Raw genomic sequence first — 12578 nt, forward strand, 5'->3', positions numbered from 1 at the left:
GGAATTACGAAATAGTCTGTTTTTAAGACTAAAATTGTAAAAAAGAATTGATTATTCGATTTTAATTGGAATTTTTCGTCTTGTAATAATTTTTTTTTTTTAATTCAATTGAAAAGTGTATTTTTTCCTACTTTGAAATGTTTTGCGCACTTTTTGTAACTTTTTTGATTACTAAAGTTACTTTTTTTTTGGAAAAATTATAAACAGTGTTGCAAAATTAGCTCATGGTTTTTGAAAATTTTGTGAAAGTATCATGCGACCTATCAAAATCCTTTTTCCAATACTATTTTTGGAGCAGTTTTGAAGAATTTCGAGCCCAATATTATTAGATCATGGTTTTCGAAATTTTTGAAAATATTCCATGCGACGTTTCAAAATTGATTAAAATTTCAGCAGAAAATTGAAAATTTCTATTAAAACTGTTTTTGAACATTTTCGAAAAATTAGAGCGTTAAATTTGGTTGATTTTTGTAAACCGTCGAGAAAGAGTTGTATTAAAATTGTTATTATTTATGAGAAAAATCAAATCAATTATTTAATGTGCTTTCGAAATTGCCATAATATGGAGGCAAAAAAAGTGTGGACGTAAAATTATTGTAATTAGATTACAACTCTGGCCCCATTTTTTTCAAAAATCCTCAATACCATGATCTTATTTTAACCTCAAAATACTCCAAACGTAGTCCCAAAAAAAACTTGTAGAAATTTTTGATTTTCTGACGGAATTTTAACCCATTTTGACTGGTCGCATGACACCTTTTTGTAAAATTACAAAAATATTGATCCTATTTTGAGAATTCAAAATTCTTCAAAAAGGCCCAAAATACATTTTTAGCCAAAATTTTAATTTCTCGCTAAATTTTAAAACAATTTAATTGAGGGGTTCCATGGAAAAGGGGCCTTAGTCAATTTTTTTTGTTTTTCTGATTTTCACAATAAATTCTGAATGTATTTAAAATCATTTTTTTTTATTAATTCTACCATATTCAGTGATATTGAAGTGTTCTTTGATGAAATTTGCTTATAGAAAAACATTTCTAGTCCATTTGAACTCGTAAAAATCAGTGACAAAAAAAATGACCGAGGCCCCTTTTCCATGAAGCCCCTCAATTGGTCGTATGATGGGTAATTTTTCAAAACCCCCAAGGCCAAAAATCAAAACCAAATTTTTGGCTAAAAAAAATTGTTTATAAAAATGCTTAAAAACATTTTCGTAAGAAGATTTGATTTTTTCGCAAAAATTTAAGCCATTTTGATCGGTTGCAAAGTCATTTTTTAAATAATTTTACTACAGCTCGTGCTAATTTATTCCTTATTTTTGTTCTGAATTAATATATTAATTTGTTTTTATTTTTATTCTTATAAAAATGTACCCATTTTTTTAAGCAAAAATTTCGTTTCATTCCTTTATTTTTTCATTCCTCCAACATTGAAATAAGATTACCTAAAAAGAAGTTTAATTTCAAGTTGAATTGCAGCGTTTGTTTCGATGTGATTTCTTCAGATTTTTCCTATCTTGGTTCATTTCTCATTGACAATTTCGTGATTTATTTATCTTTATTGATTTTTTTGTAAACATAATTAGTATTAATTTGTTATGTAGACTACCTATAATGTATAACTTTGGTAGTTTTATTTTGTGTTCCAATAAAAAATAAATTATTTTTTTGTATAAGTAAACGAATGTTTCATAAAATGGACAACGTTTTCGAATTTTTCATTCGATGATAATCTACTCCCTTTCCTCAAAAATAGGAATAAATTTCGAGTACAGAAAACTGAATTAAAAATCTATGCAGAAAAAAATATCACTAGCTAACCATAAACTCCACAAAACACTTGTAATAATAATCTCCTGCAGAATAATTTCATTTCAAAAAAATATTATACATAATCAATCGATCCAGTTTCAAAGTTCTCCAAAATGATAATTATAATTATGTAATTTAAAAATCACGAAAAATCTATTTCAATTTCACACGGACACGTAGCGCCATCTCTCGAAACATTGACCTACTACGTAGAGTATCTTGGAAATTTGGTATCAGAGACCTTCTAATATCCTATATTCTCCTAATAACATAGCCACTTTTCGAGCGGATTTTTAGCCGTTTGGCGATTTTTTCCCGCGTCGAATAAGTTGCATACTCAATTTACGCAGGGGAACCAATCTGATATCAGGCGACAAGATAGATTGAAGACCCTCAAGTATCTTATATTCTCCTAATAACATTACTAGAATTTTGACTGAAATAAGACTCATTTAGCCATTTTTGCGATGTCCTATAAGTTGCATATGTATCCGAAATAAGGGGCAGAATATATTTTATAAAAATTTCTCGATTATTCGATCAATTTTTGAGCTAAGGTGATAAAATCTCGAGGAAAAACATCTAAATTTGGTGCCTGGAGGAGAGAAGAAGGGGGTGAAATACGCAAAATTCATATTTGAGGTAATTTTCATAGGTACATCTATTACTCAAAATAATCCTCAGGAAGGTGCATGAAGGTAAAACTCAAAAAGGAGCTTAGAAGTCATATGGGGTGTCCAGTCATACGTTATTGAACCTCCTAAGTATGAATTCGACATGATTTCAGCGAAACCCCCTAAAATGGGCTTCTGAGGGGGAGGTGCAAATTTGAAAATCACCTATGCTATAATTTTATGCTGGGTAGCAAATTAATGTGTGACACAAAAGTAGTGCTCGGTGGCTTTTATTTCCAAGTGGAAAGAGCAAGCGAGATGAATGAAGCGGCGTTGAGTAGGAAAAAATAAGGGATTTCAAAAGCGACCTTGAAAATTTCAGGCCCATGCACAGGGTGTCCACAAATTGAAAACCCGGGTTCGTCATAAAATTCAAACTGGTTTTTATTGGGCCAATGTATTCTACACACTAAGGCGACAGAAACGTGATACGAATTTTTTGAAACCGGTTCATTAATTTGCAACCAGTTACCAAAAAACACCCAAAAATTGTAGATAGAGAAAAAGGGTTGAAACAAAAGTTGTAGAGCGTGAAAAATTACACAATTCTGTATAATCACATTTTGAAACCGGTTCATTGGTTCGCATTTATTAACCAGTTTTTAACAATCACCTAAAAATTGGAGATGGAGAAAAAAGCTTGGAAAAGAAGTTGTAGAGTGTGAAAAATTGAACTATTTTTGCTGATCATGATTTTAAAACCGGTTCATTAATTTGCAACCAGTTAATAAAAATTACCTAAAAATTGGAGATCGAGGCAAAAGCTTGTTAACTGGTTACGTATTAATGAACTGGTTTCAAAATATTCATATCACGTTTTTGTCACCTTAGTGTGTAGAATACATTGGCCCAATGAAAACCAGTTTGAATTTTTTGACCAAACCGGTTTTTCAATTTGTGGACACCCTGTGCATGGGCCTGAAATTTTCAAGGTCGGTTTTGAAAGCCCTCATTTTTTCCTACTCAAAGCCGCTTCATTCATCTCGCTAGCTCTTTCCACTTCGAAATAAAAGCCACAAAGCACTACTTTTGTGTCATACTGTACATTTTTGAACCTCTCGAGTATGAATTTGACATGATTTCAGCGAATACCTCAAAAATGGGCTTATGAGGGGAGGTGCAAAATTTGAAAATATGCTTATGATTAATTATCCTTTTAGCTTCAGATTCTCCACAAATTCCCCCTCCCTCACCCTCAACCACCTTCTTCACATCCCAAAAAACCACCCAAATTAAAAAAAAAAATCAAAAAAACAGGATTGTTAATTATTTTATTAAGTAATTTATTAAAGGGTTGTTTGTTTGTTTTGTTTTTTTTTACCAGACAAAATATATAAGAATAGTTACAAAAATAAATTACTAGTTACAATAGTATAACAATTATTTAACATTTATACCTTCGTATCCTTCGTATATTACAAATTATTACTAGGTATATTACATGAAAAAAAAAAATTAAACGAAAAAAAACACTTTTTAACATTTACATTAGCAAAAAAAAAAAAAAAAAGAATAAATAAATGAAGAAGAAAAAAACACAACATAACAGAACGTAAAATCATAATACGTGGAAGTTTTATTAGTAATTAAGTATAAAATACGTTTTTCAATTTTTTTTTCTTCATATATTATAACAACGAAAAAAATAAATAAATAAATAAATAAATAGAAAAAAAAACAAAGAGATTAAATTAACAAAGCAGTCAGGAGGAATATTAAAAAGCAAATACATTACTGATATGTAGTTATGTACCTGCATACTAAGTCTTTGAAGAAATACATTTAAACTTAATTGTTACTATTAATTTGAAATTATTTACTTTGAATATGTACATATGCTTCGTTGAGAAAAAAGAAACAAACAAAAAAAAACAGAAGAATAGTTAGACAACAAAACAAATAAAAATAAGAAGAGAACTCCTTGCAATCGATTCTTCACCTTATTCTTATAATAGAACTCTGCGAGTATTTCAAGGATTAAGAGGAGGAGAAAAAAAACCACAGGATATTTAGGAGAAGAGTAATTAAACAAATAGCACAGAAATAGAGAAAAGAATTAACGTACATAACAAACAAAAAAAAAGGAAAAAAAAACAAGGTAGTACAGTTACGGTAGTCAATGTTTTTTTCATTTATATACGCGAATACCTACATAAAAATTAAAAATCATACTACTAATAATAAAATTGATTAAATATAACGAAAATAAATAAAATAAAATAAAATAAAAACCAGTTTCACACTCGTACGCTTAAAACGAACATCAGATTTTGGCGTACGTACGATTCATCTACAACATAATGTAGTATTACCAAAAGAGAGAGAGAGAGAAAAAAAAACAAAAAAAATACTGGTTGTCAATACGCGTACCTATAAAGTAATTTAACGTCGCGACGATTTTTCAACGATTAGATAAAATAATCAGACTTTGGGGGGAAAAAACGATATTATCAATCGATCAATAATCTCATGTCAAAAAAAAATACAATTTTTGGTACAAAAAAAAAATTACACACAAAAAAGAAAAAAATTAAAAACAAAAAAAACATACACAGGCGTCTTTAAAAGACGAATTCAACGATAACATACCGCGTAATCCGGTGAACATAATTACTTTGTCTGATTAGATTTATAAAACAATCAATATTAAATAATAGACGGTAACTTCTGCTGAAAAAAAAAGTAAAACTTGGTGTTCGTGAAACAATATGAAGTATAAAAAAAAATACCTATACACTTGGACACTTGGCGTGTTTCAAGTTTGTTATAATATTAATAAAACCAACGACGATGAATAATACACATCGGTAAATATTCTATTTTTCATAGCTTATACAATATCACAATGAAATCAGATAAAAATAATGCGTTTTGTTTTGTGCTAATTACTTAAAATTTTATTCAATGTCACCGGTGATAAAGAATTAAGAAACCATAGACGAAAAGTTGGCCATTGCTTCAGAGTGGTCGCCGATGAGAATATGCAGGGAATAGAAAAAATAAAATCGAACAAATACTCTTCGCTACCTATGCAGTTTGTTCGAAAAAACGAGATAGAATAATGAAAAAATTATTATAAAAAAAAAAAAAAAAAAAAGCGTAGCAAAATACAAAACCAGTCCAAGAATTTAATAAAGGTTTAAAAAATTATTTTTTAAGAAATTTTGGCGTTATTTGATTTTTTTGAAACAGTCTATAAAATAGATTAACGAATTTTACTCAATTTTGAATATTACTTTTTCACCTTATTTGGCAGTTTTTACGCAACTTTTTTTTGTTTTCAAAGTACTCGTAGCTTTTTTTAAAGTATCAATTTTTTCACACGATTTTTTCATACAGATTATTGAAGAAAACTTCGCAGAAAAAAGTCACCTAATGAAAATCACACAAAATCAGTAACGTCACACGATTTGGTCCATTCTTTAGATTAATATTTACTAGGAGGATTTTTCTCTACTTTTCACAAAATTGAACGGTTATGATTTTTCTCAAATCTTTTTTCATGGCTGTTTTAATGTACAAAAATTTCAAAATTTTGGGAAATCTTACTCCTTTCTCCTCATTTTTAAATTAATAAGGCGTATTTAAAAGAGCAATGAAAAAAAAAAAAAAAAAAAAAAACGAAGAATTTTACGCTCGTGATAATTTTATTCTTATGCATTTTTGGAAGTTTGTTTTTGATTTTTTTTACTGTTCTTCATGATCAAAATAAAATAGCAACGTGAAATGAATTTTCTCAATGTCAAATGAAAATTTCAGACTGAAATGAAAAATTTCGGTACCTACTTTAAATTTGACGCTTTTCGAGGCCAGGGAAGTTTCATACCACCCAACATCAATTTTTTCAGTATTTTGAATCAGGTGCCATTTTCAGAGGAGGGAGGAGGGAGGAGCAGCAGCAGGCTGGAAGAAAAGGGAGAGCTTGATTTGAATTTTCAAATTGTACATAATTGAAATTTTCAAAATTTTGGATTTCACATTCTTTTTGGAAACCGAGGGAGGAGCAGGGGAGGGGGGATTGACTGCCCTAAATCAAGTTTTCCAAATTCAAGTGAAATTTTTCACTGAAATAAAAAATGTGAAATTTTTAAAACTGGTCCTCTTTTGGAACTTATAAGGAGAAGGGGAGTAGGAGACTCAATAGGTACCGCTCAAAATCATTTTTCTAAAAGCTCAAGTGAAATTTCAGATTGTGAACCAAATTTTCAAATTTTTGGATTAGACCATTTTTGGAGACACTTGAGGAATTTTTTCAAGGCTCAAGCAAAATTTCAAGCTGAAATCAGGATTTGACCAATTTTTGGAAAAATCAGAGAAAAAAATGACTTGATAAACCCGAAATGAATTTTTCGAAGTCTAGGTGACGTTTTAAAATAATTTTTAATGAAAAGAATAATGGAGGGAGAAATTTACATTTTGAACTGTTTTCAAGACACTTGAGGTAAGAAGGGCCTACGAAAAATAATTTTTTAGATTCCTCGGTCAATAAAATCTTTCTACCCCCCCCCCCCCACCCCCAAATACAGCTTAGCCACAGACAAGAAAAAATTATTGGAGCAGGTAAAAAAAAAAAACAAAAAAAAAAAGAGGATTCAAAATTACGCCACATAGCAAAATTTTAGAGGATGAATTTCATTTTTCAATTTTAAAAAAATCTAAATTGGTTAATATGAAGTCAAAATTTGACCAATTTGAAGTAGAAAGCAGAAATTCGGTTTATGTATTTGAAACTTTTGAATTGATTGGTGATTATTTCAAGTCACTTTAGAGCTTCCATTAGACTTTTGGATTTTTCAGATACCAAAAAATCTCATTTAAAAAAGATCACAAGTAAATTCAATATCTTTAAATTCGGATTAACCGTAATTCTGACCCCTTCCCCTTCATCGATTAAGACAGAAATTTTCCAAACACGTTTCTGTGGATTCAAATCCACATTTCTTTTTACTTTTCAAGTATCTCCTCATGAAAGAAATATGGAGAGGGGAAAGAGGGGATACAAAATTGATTTGGGAGGTGAACAATTTCTACATAAAATTAATCAAATTGTTTTTTGTTTTTTTTTTTCAATAGGTCTTTGAATTTTTAAATATCCAACCGAAAAAAAAAAATACAATTTGACTCTCAAATTGTTTGTTCTTGCGAGGAATTTTGGTAAGCACTTTCAAAATCTATTCTTGTAAATTCAATGAAGTCTTATTTTTCCAGTAGATAGTTTCATTTTTTTGTGCAAGAGGAGGGGGGTGGGTAAAAATTGGCTTTGAGAGGATCGAAAATACTATGTAAATCAAATTTCAGCTTTCTACACCAATTTGATGAAATTTTGACTTTTTTGAATAGACAAAAAATTAAATTTTAAGTTTCCAAAAATTGGCCAAAAAATTGAAAATTGAAATTCTGTGTTTAGAAAATTTGCTTCAGAGCGAAATCAGCTCCTAGATCGCATTTTAATAATAATTCTGAACGTGGGTGTCGGTGGGAGTAGCGTCTGAGTTGAGGAGAGAAGTCTCCTTTTTTTTTTGTTTTTTTTTATTATTCATTTATTTTTATTTTTTCGCTCAAAAATCTTGAAAATGTGATGAGACATGTCGATTTTTACTAAATTTAACTGGCCGAGTTCGAACGTTTTTTTGTGAAGATTTGACGTCTCAGAATCCTCCCAATGGCTCACTTTTTCAATACGAAAGGCTCGAAAAACACTGAGGGATCAAATTCAAAAAATTGAAGAATTTAAATTGTCAATTTTCAAAAATAAAAAATTTGGTGTCAAAAAAACAATTAAGGAGAAAAATTTATCAAAAATGAGGAAGGATGAGGAACTCGTCGACACACATTGGAGATTCATGGCACTCCTGGAGCCTACTCCTCATATCAGCTCTCAAAACTTCTCAACGTAGAGAACATCTGAGTCCTTTTCAAAAATTGAAAATTTTTAAAAATCCATCACTAAAATTCTAAAATGTTGAGCTAAAAAAGTGAACAAATTTTTAAAAAACATTCGTTTTTTTACCTCTCGAAGTACAAATTTTTAAACGCTTTTGCCCTCGCTTTACTCCGGTCAATTTCTATCTAACTTCCAAAAATTCAAAAAGGAAAACAACAAATTTTTTATTAGCCTAATTCGAATCAAATCAACTAGCAAAATTGTCATTTCATCTTTTATTTCACTTTTAAAACTTGTCATTTTATTCGGCAAAATTGGTGTTTTTTTCTAGTGATAAATTTTTAGTCCCCCCCCCCCCAAACATTCATTTCTAGTTTTGTTCCTGTCTGATTGACTAAAACAGGACGAAAAAAATTCTCACAGGGGAGAGGGGATAAAATTTTGAAAGCCCAATTCGGTGCATCCGCCAGCTCCCCCCCCTTCAACCGACCCAGTCTGTGCCTGAATCTGATATTCATTTCTGTAGCTTTATTTGAAGTCGATTTAGATACTGATTTTCCAAACAGAATAACTCCCAAACCTCACTAGGAGGAGTATTTACTCATTATTCAGATGAAAAACACTGCTACAGTGAGATTTTCACACCCCTATTTGGAATTCTAATCCTCCTCCGCGTCCATACAACCCCCAGCTCGTGAAGAAATGAAATAAAAATTCCACTCCGCCATTCTGCTCCGAGCATTTCTCACAATAGGTAATTAAAGCAACGCACGATATGGCACTCGTCAATAATATTCAACCCGGTACTCGACACTGAAGAAATGCATTAAAACTTGAAACAACGCTCAAGGAACTACTTTCAGGTACTTGTAGAGGAGAAAAACTCAAAACGTCAGGAAAACGTATCTAGGAAAAGGACCAAGGAGGCGAACCGCTTGAACCAAAAATCTACGCGAGTGCGCATCTCCTACGCTTAAAATAATCACCGGTAGTAGATCTCTATATAGGTAGATAGATAATATTAGGTATACATAATATAATAAATAATATTATATCCATATGGTCATATGTCGCATATATGTAGGTATGTAGTTGTACGATTATGAAGTAAGTATGTAATTTAATGAAACAGGATGAGGGGGTGGAGGAGAGGGATGAATAGAACAGTTTTAAAATATTAACGCAATATATTATTTATGCAATATATAGGTAGGTACAGTAGGTATGTATGTACCTACTATGTTATTATAAAACTATAACGATACCGATACGAACAACGTACCAGCATCCATCATCATCATCAGCATCATCAGAATCATCATCATAATACTCGAAATCGAACTCGATACGTTAATCTACGACACATGACATGTGACATGACACACACAGAAAGAAAACACACAACACAGAAGAAGAGAAGAGTGATAAAATTACGCTAAAATTGATGACCTTGATCACGTTTGAACACAGTACTTCGTAAGATGTTTACGGACGATTTTGCTGGGCGCGTTTTGCGCGACGATCTTGAGCAATATGGATGTTTCTCACTCGCAAAACAAAAAAATTATCGTAATCGTCGCGTCGCGTCAGAACACTTTAAAACGAACAAACGAACGATGAACGAAAAAAACGAAACGAAACGAAACGAAAAAAACGGAGGGAAAAAATACAGAAACGAAACGAACGAAAAAAAAAAATTACGACGACGACGACAACGACTCAAAACGAGAAAAAAAATATTTGAATTAAACATAAAAACAAAAAAACCGGAACAGCTACGTAGTAGCGGCCGACGGAGTATTCAAAGGTTCGTGTCGACCGCCGCAAGCGCCGCACGAGACGCCACACAAATGGCAAAGTTTCAGCGGCGGATAACACCACAGACAAGGTAATATAATGGATAAGATGGCCAATCCGAGCCATCTCTTGGCGCAGCCACTATCGGACGTATCACATTCGCAAGGCTGTTGAGCAAAATTACCTTCCGAATCGGACATACAATGATAGACCATCGTACGTGCGCACGGTATACACGTTACCGTATCGATACTGGTACGTACGCAGTCCGGTGCGTACTCGCAGCTTCCCTTAACGTTCTCCTCTTCGGTGTAAGTCTTGCGGCAGTGTCGGCACGTCAGACTCTGCGGTTTCTCAGCCTTCATCGTGAAATGCAACTCGCTTCCGGTGTGCTCGCTCATATGCTTTTTGAACATTACAGGCGACTCGGCCGTCTGATGCTGATGGTGCGTCGACGAAGGCGTATAGCAAGCGGCCGAGCCGGATCCGCAGCCCGGTGCGCTGCTACGAGTCCGCTGAGACGTTGCGGTCGTCGTCGATAGCAAATTCCCGCTGTCCAGCAACGTACGTTGATGTTGATGATGCGATGGCGGTAAAGGCGGTGGCGGCGCTGGTTGGTAAAGGTAGTTTTGTTCGTTGGGCGACAGTTGCTTGAAACGATACGTTTTCATCTCGCTGCTGGTATCCGATATGGTCGGCGTGCCGCCGCCACCGCCTTTCTGAGACGACGAATCCGTCGACGTAGGCGATACGTGACGACTGCCGCCGTTGTTGTTGCTGTTGCTGTTGTTGTTGTTGTTTTCTGGTTTATTACGTTTATTGTCAAATTTATATGGAAGTTCTACAGCCTACGAAACAGAAAATATACAGGAATTAGTGAATTTTGTAGATACGAGAACGTATACAATTAGGTAGCTAACGATTCAGCGAAATTAATCAATATTTAACGAGATTCGAATGAGCTTTACGGTGCAAAGAATTGTCTCATCTATTAGCGCAAGAACTTGAAAAATAAAACTTTAAAGTTCATGGAACTAGTAGAAAGAAACTAAGAAGGCTCTCCACCAAGAATCATACTCATAGAACGCCCCAAAAGCAGATATTTTGAACACCTCTTTCAAATGAGCCATGGTAAAATTTACTATTGAGAAGGGCACGTTTCAAAAAAATAAATACCAATCACTCAAATTTTGATTCTAGGAAATTTAGAAAATAATGATGACAGAGGGATGACGAAGTGATGTGTCGAGGAGGGTTGTAAGATTTTCTCCACTTTTTTCGTCAGATTTTCCAAACTTTTTATCCCAGACCCCCCTCACCCTTCAGTTTTTTTCATGCTAATTAGCCAGATGTGATTCGAACAAATTTTGGAAGAGAGAATTGAAAACACAAAAGTTGAATAATTTTAAATGTGCAAAAACGATGCTTTAATAACTTGACAACAAATTTGAATCATTCTAATCCAAAATTTAAAATTTTTTTTGTGTTATTTTTCGTTTTTTCTTTAAAAAAAAAGGCTTTTGGCTTTTGAAAATCAAATTTAAAAAGAGAACATAATATTTTCGATTTTGCCCGAGCCAAGAGAGGTCGAAAGCTTCAGGTATTTTTGAAAAATTGCCCAGCAGAATTCGAAAAGTAGAATAACTGACGCAAAAAGTTGATTTTTTGTAGCTTTAATAAATTTGAAAATTTCAACAATAATTTTCAGGAAAATAAATAATGTTTTCGACAATAGAAATAAAGACCCAAGTGAAGCGAGGGTATGAGCTTTCGAAAATTAATAATTTTTTAAAAATAAAACAACATTATTTTCGATGCGAGAAGTCAACTTTTCAACCCTTCAATTTTGGCTCGAACGAAGTGTGCGTGAAATCTGTAAAAAACTGAGAATTCGAAACGTAAAACAACATTTTTTGATATGAGAGGAGAAATGAAAAGGAAAATGATCAGGCTCGAGCTAAAACTTTTGAAAATTTATAATTCAAGACATAGAAGTAAAAACCCATAGTTGTTGGCGATTCTTTGATTTTTCCTGTGCACACAATTTTTCCCCAAATTTCCCAACTTTTTCCAACTCACCCAATTTTTCTGCACGTCTCTGAACGATGATAAAAAAAAAATGAAAAAAAAACATTCTCCAAATTTTAAGAATGAAAGTATGTACTTTTCTACTCGTAGTTCAATTTAATTATGAAAATTCATTGTCGAATAGCCAAAAATCAAATTTCAAGTCGGAAAAATGCAACAATTTTGAAAATATTTTAGGAGTTTATCAAAGTTTTGAAAGCTTAAAATCAAACTTTTACGCTGAAAGCTCAAACTTTCATAATTAGAACAAAAATTGAACTTGGTCTGTGAAAATTTGAAAAAAAAAATTGCATTGCCTATTCAACAAAGCTCAACAGCAGAATA

At 32.3% G+C, this 12578-nt stretch overlaps 1 protein-coding gene across 3 annotated transcripts in view; it reads right to left on the bottom strand.

Annotated features, from left to right (window-relative positions):
• Window positions 1-3737: 3737 nt before the first annotated feature.
• LOC135833415 (sprouty-related, EVH1 domain-containing protein 1-like) overlaps window positions 3738-12578 on the bottom strand; it is a 44942-nt gene continuing 36101 nt past the window's right edge. For all 3 annotated transcript variants that reach the window (XM_065347226.1, XM_065347225.1, XM_065347224.1), the window contains exon 5: window positions 3738-11014. In XM_065347226.1, the coding sequence (XP_065203298.1) occupies window positions 10145-11014 (870 nt within the window). In that variant the 3' untranslated portion in view covers window positions 3738-10144. The remainder of the gene's footprint in view (window positions 11015-12578) is intronic.

Source organism: Planococcus citri, chromosome 1 (assembly GCF_950023065.1).
Source record: "Planococcus citri chromosome 1, ihPlaCitr1.1, whole genome shotgun sequence".
NCBI classification, from domain to species: Eukaryota; Metazoa; Arthropoda; class Insecta; order Hemiptera; family Pseudococcidae; genus Planococcus; species Planococcus citri.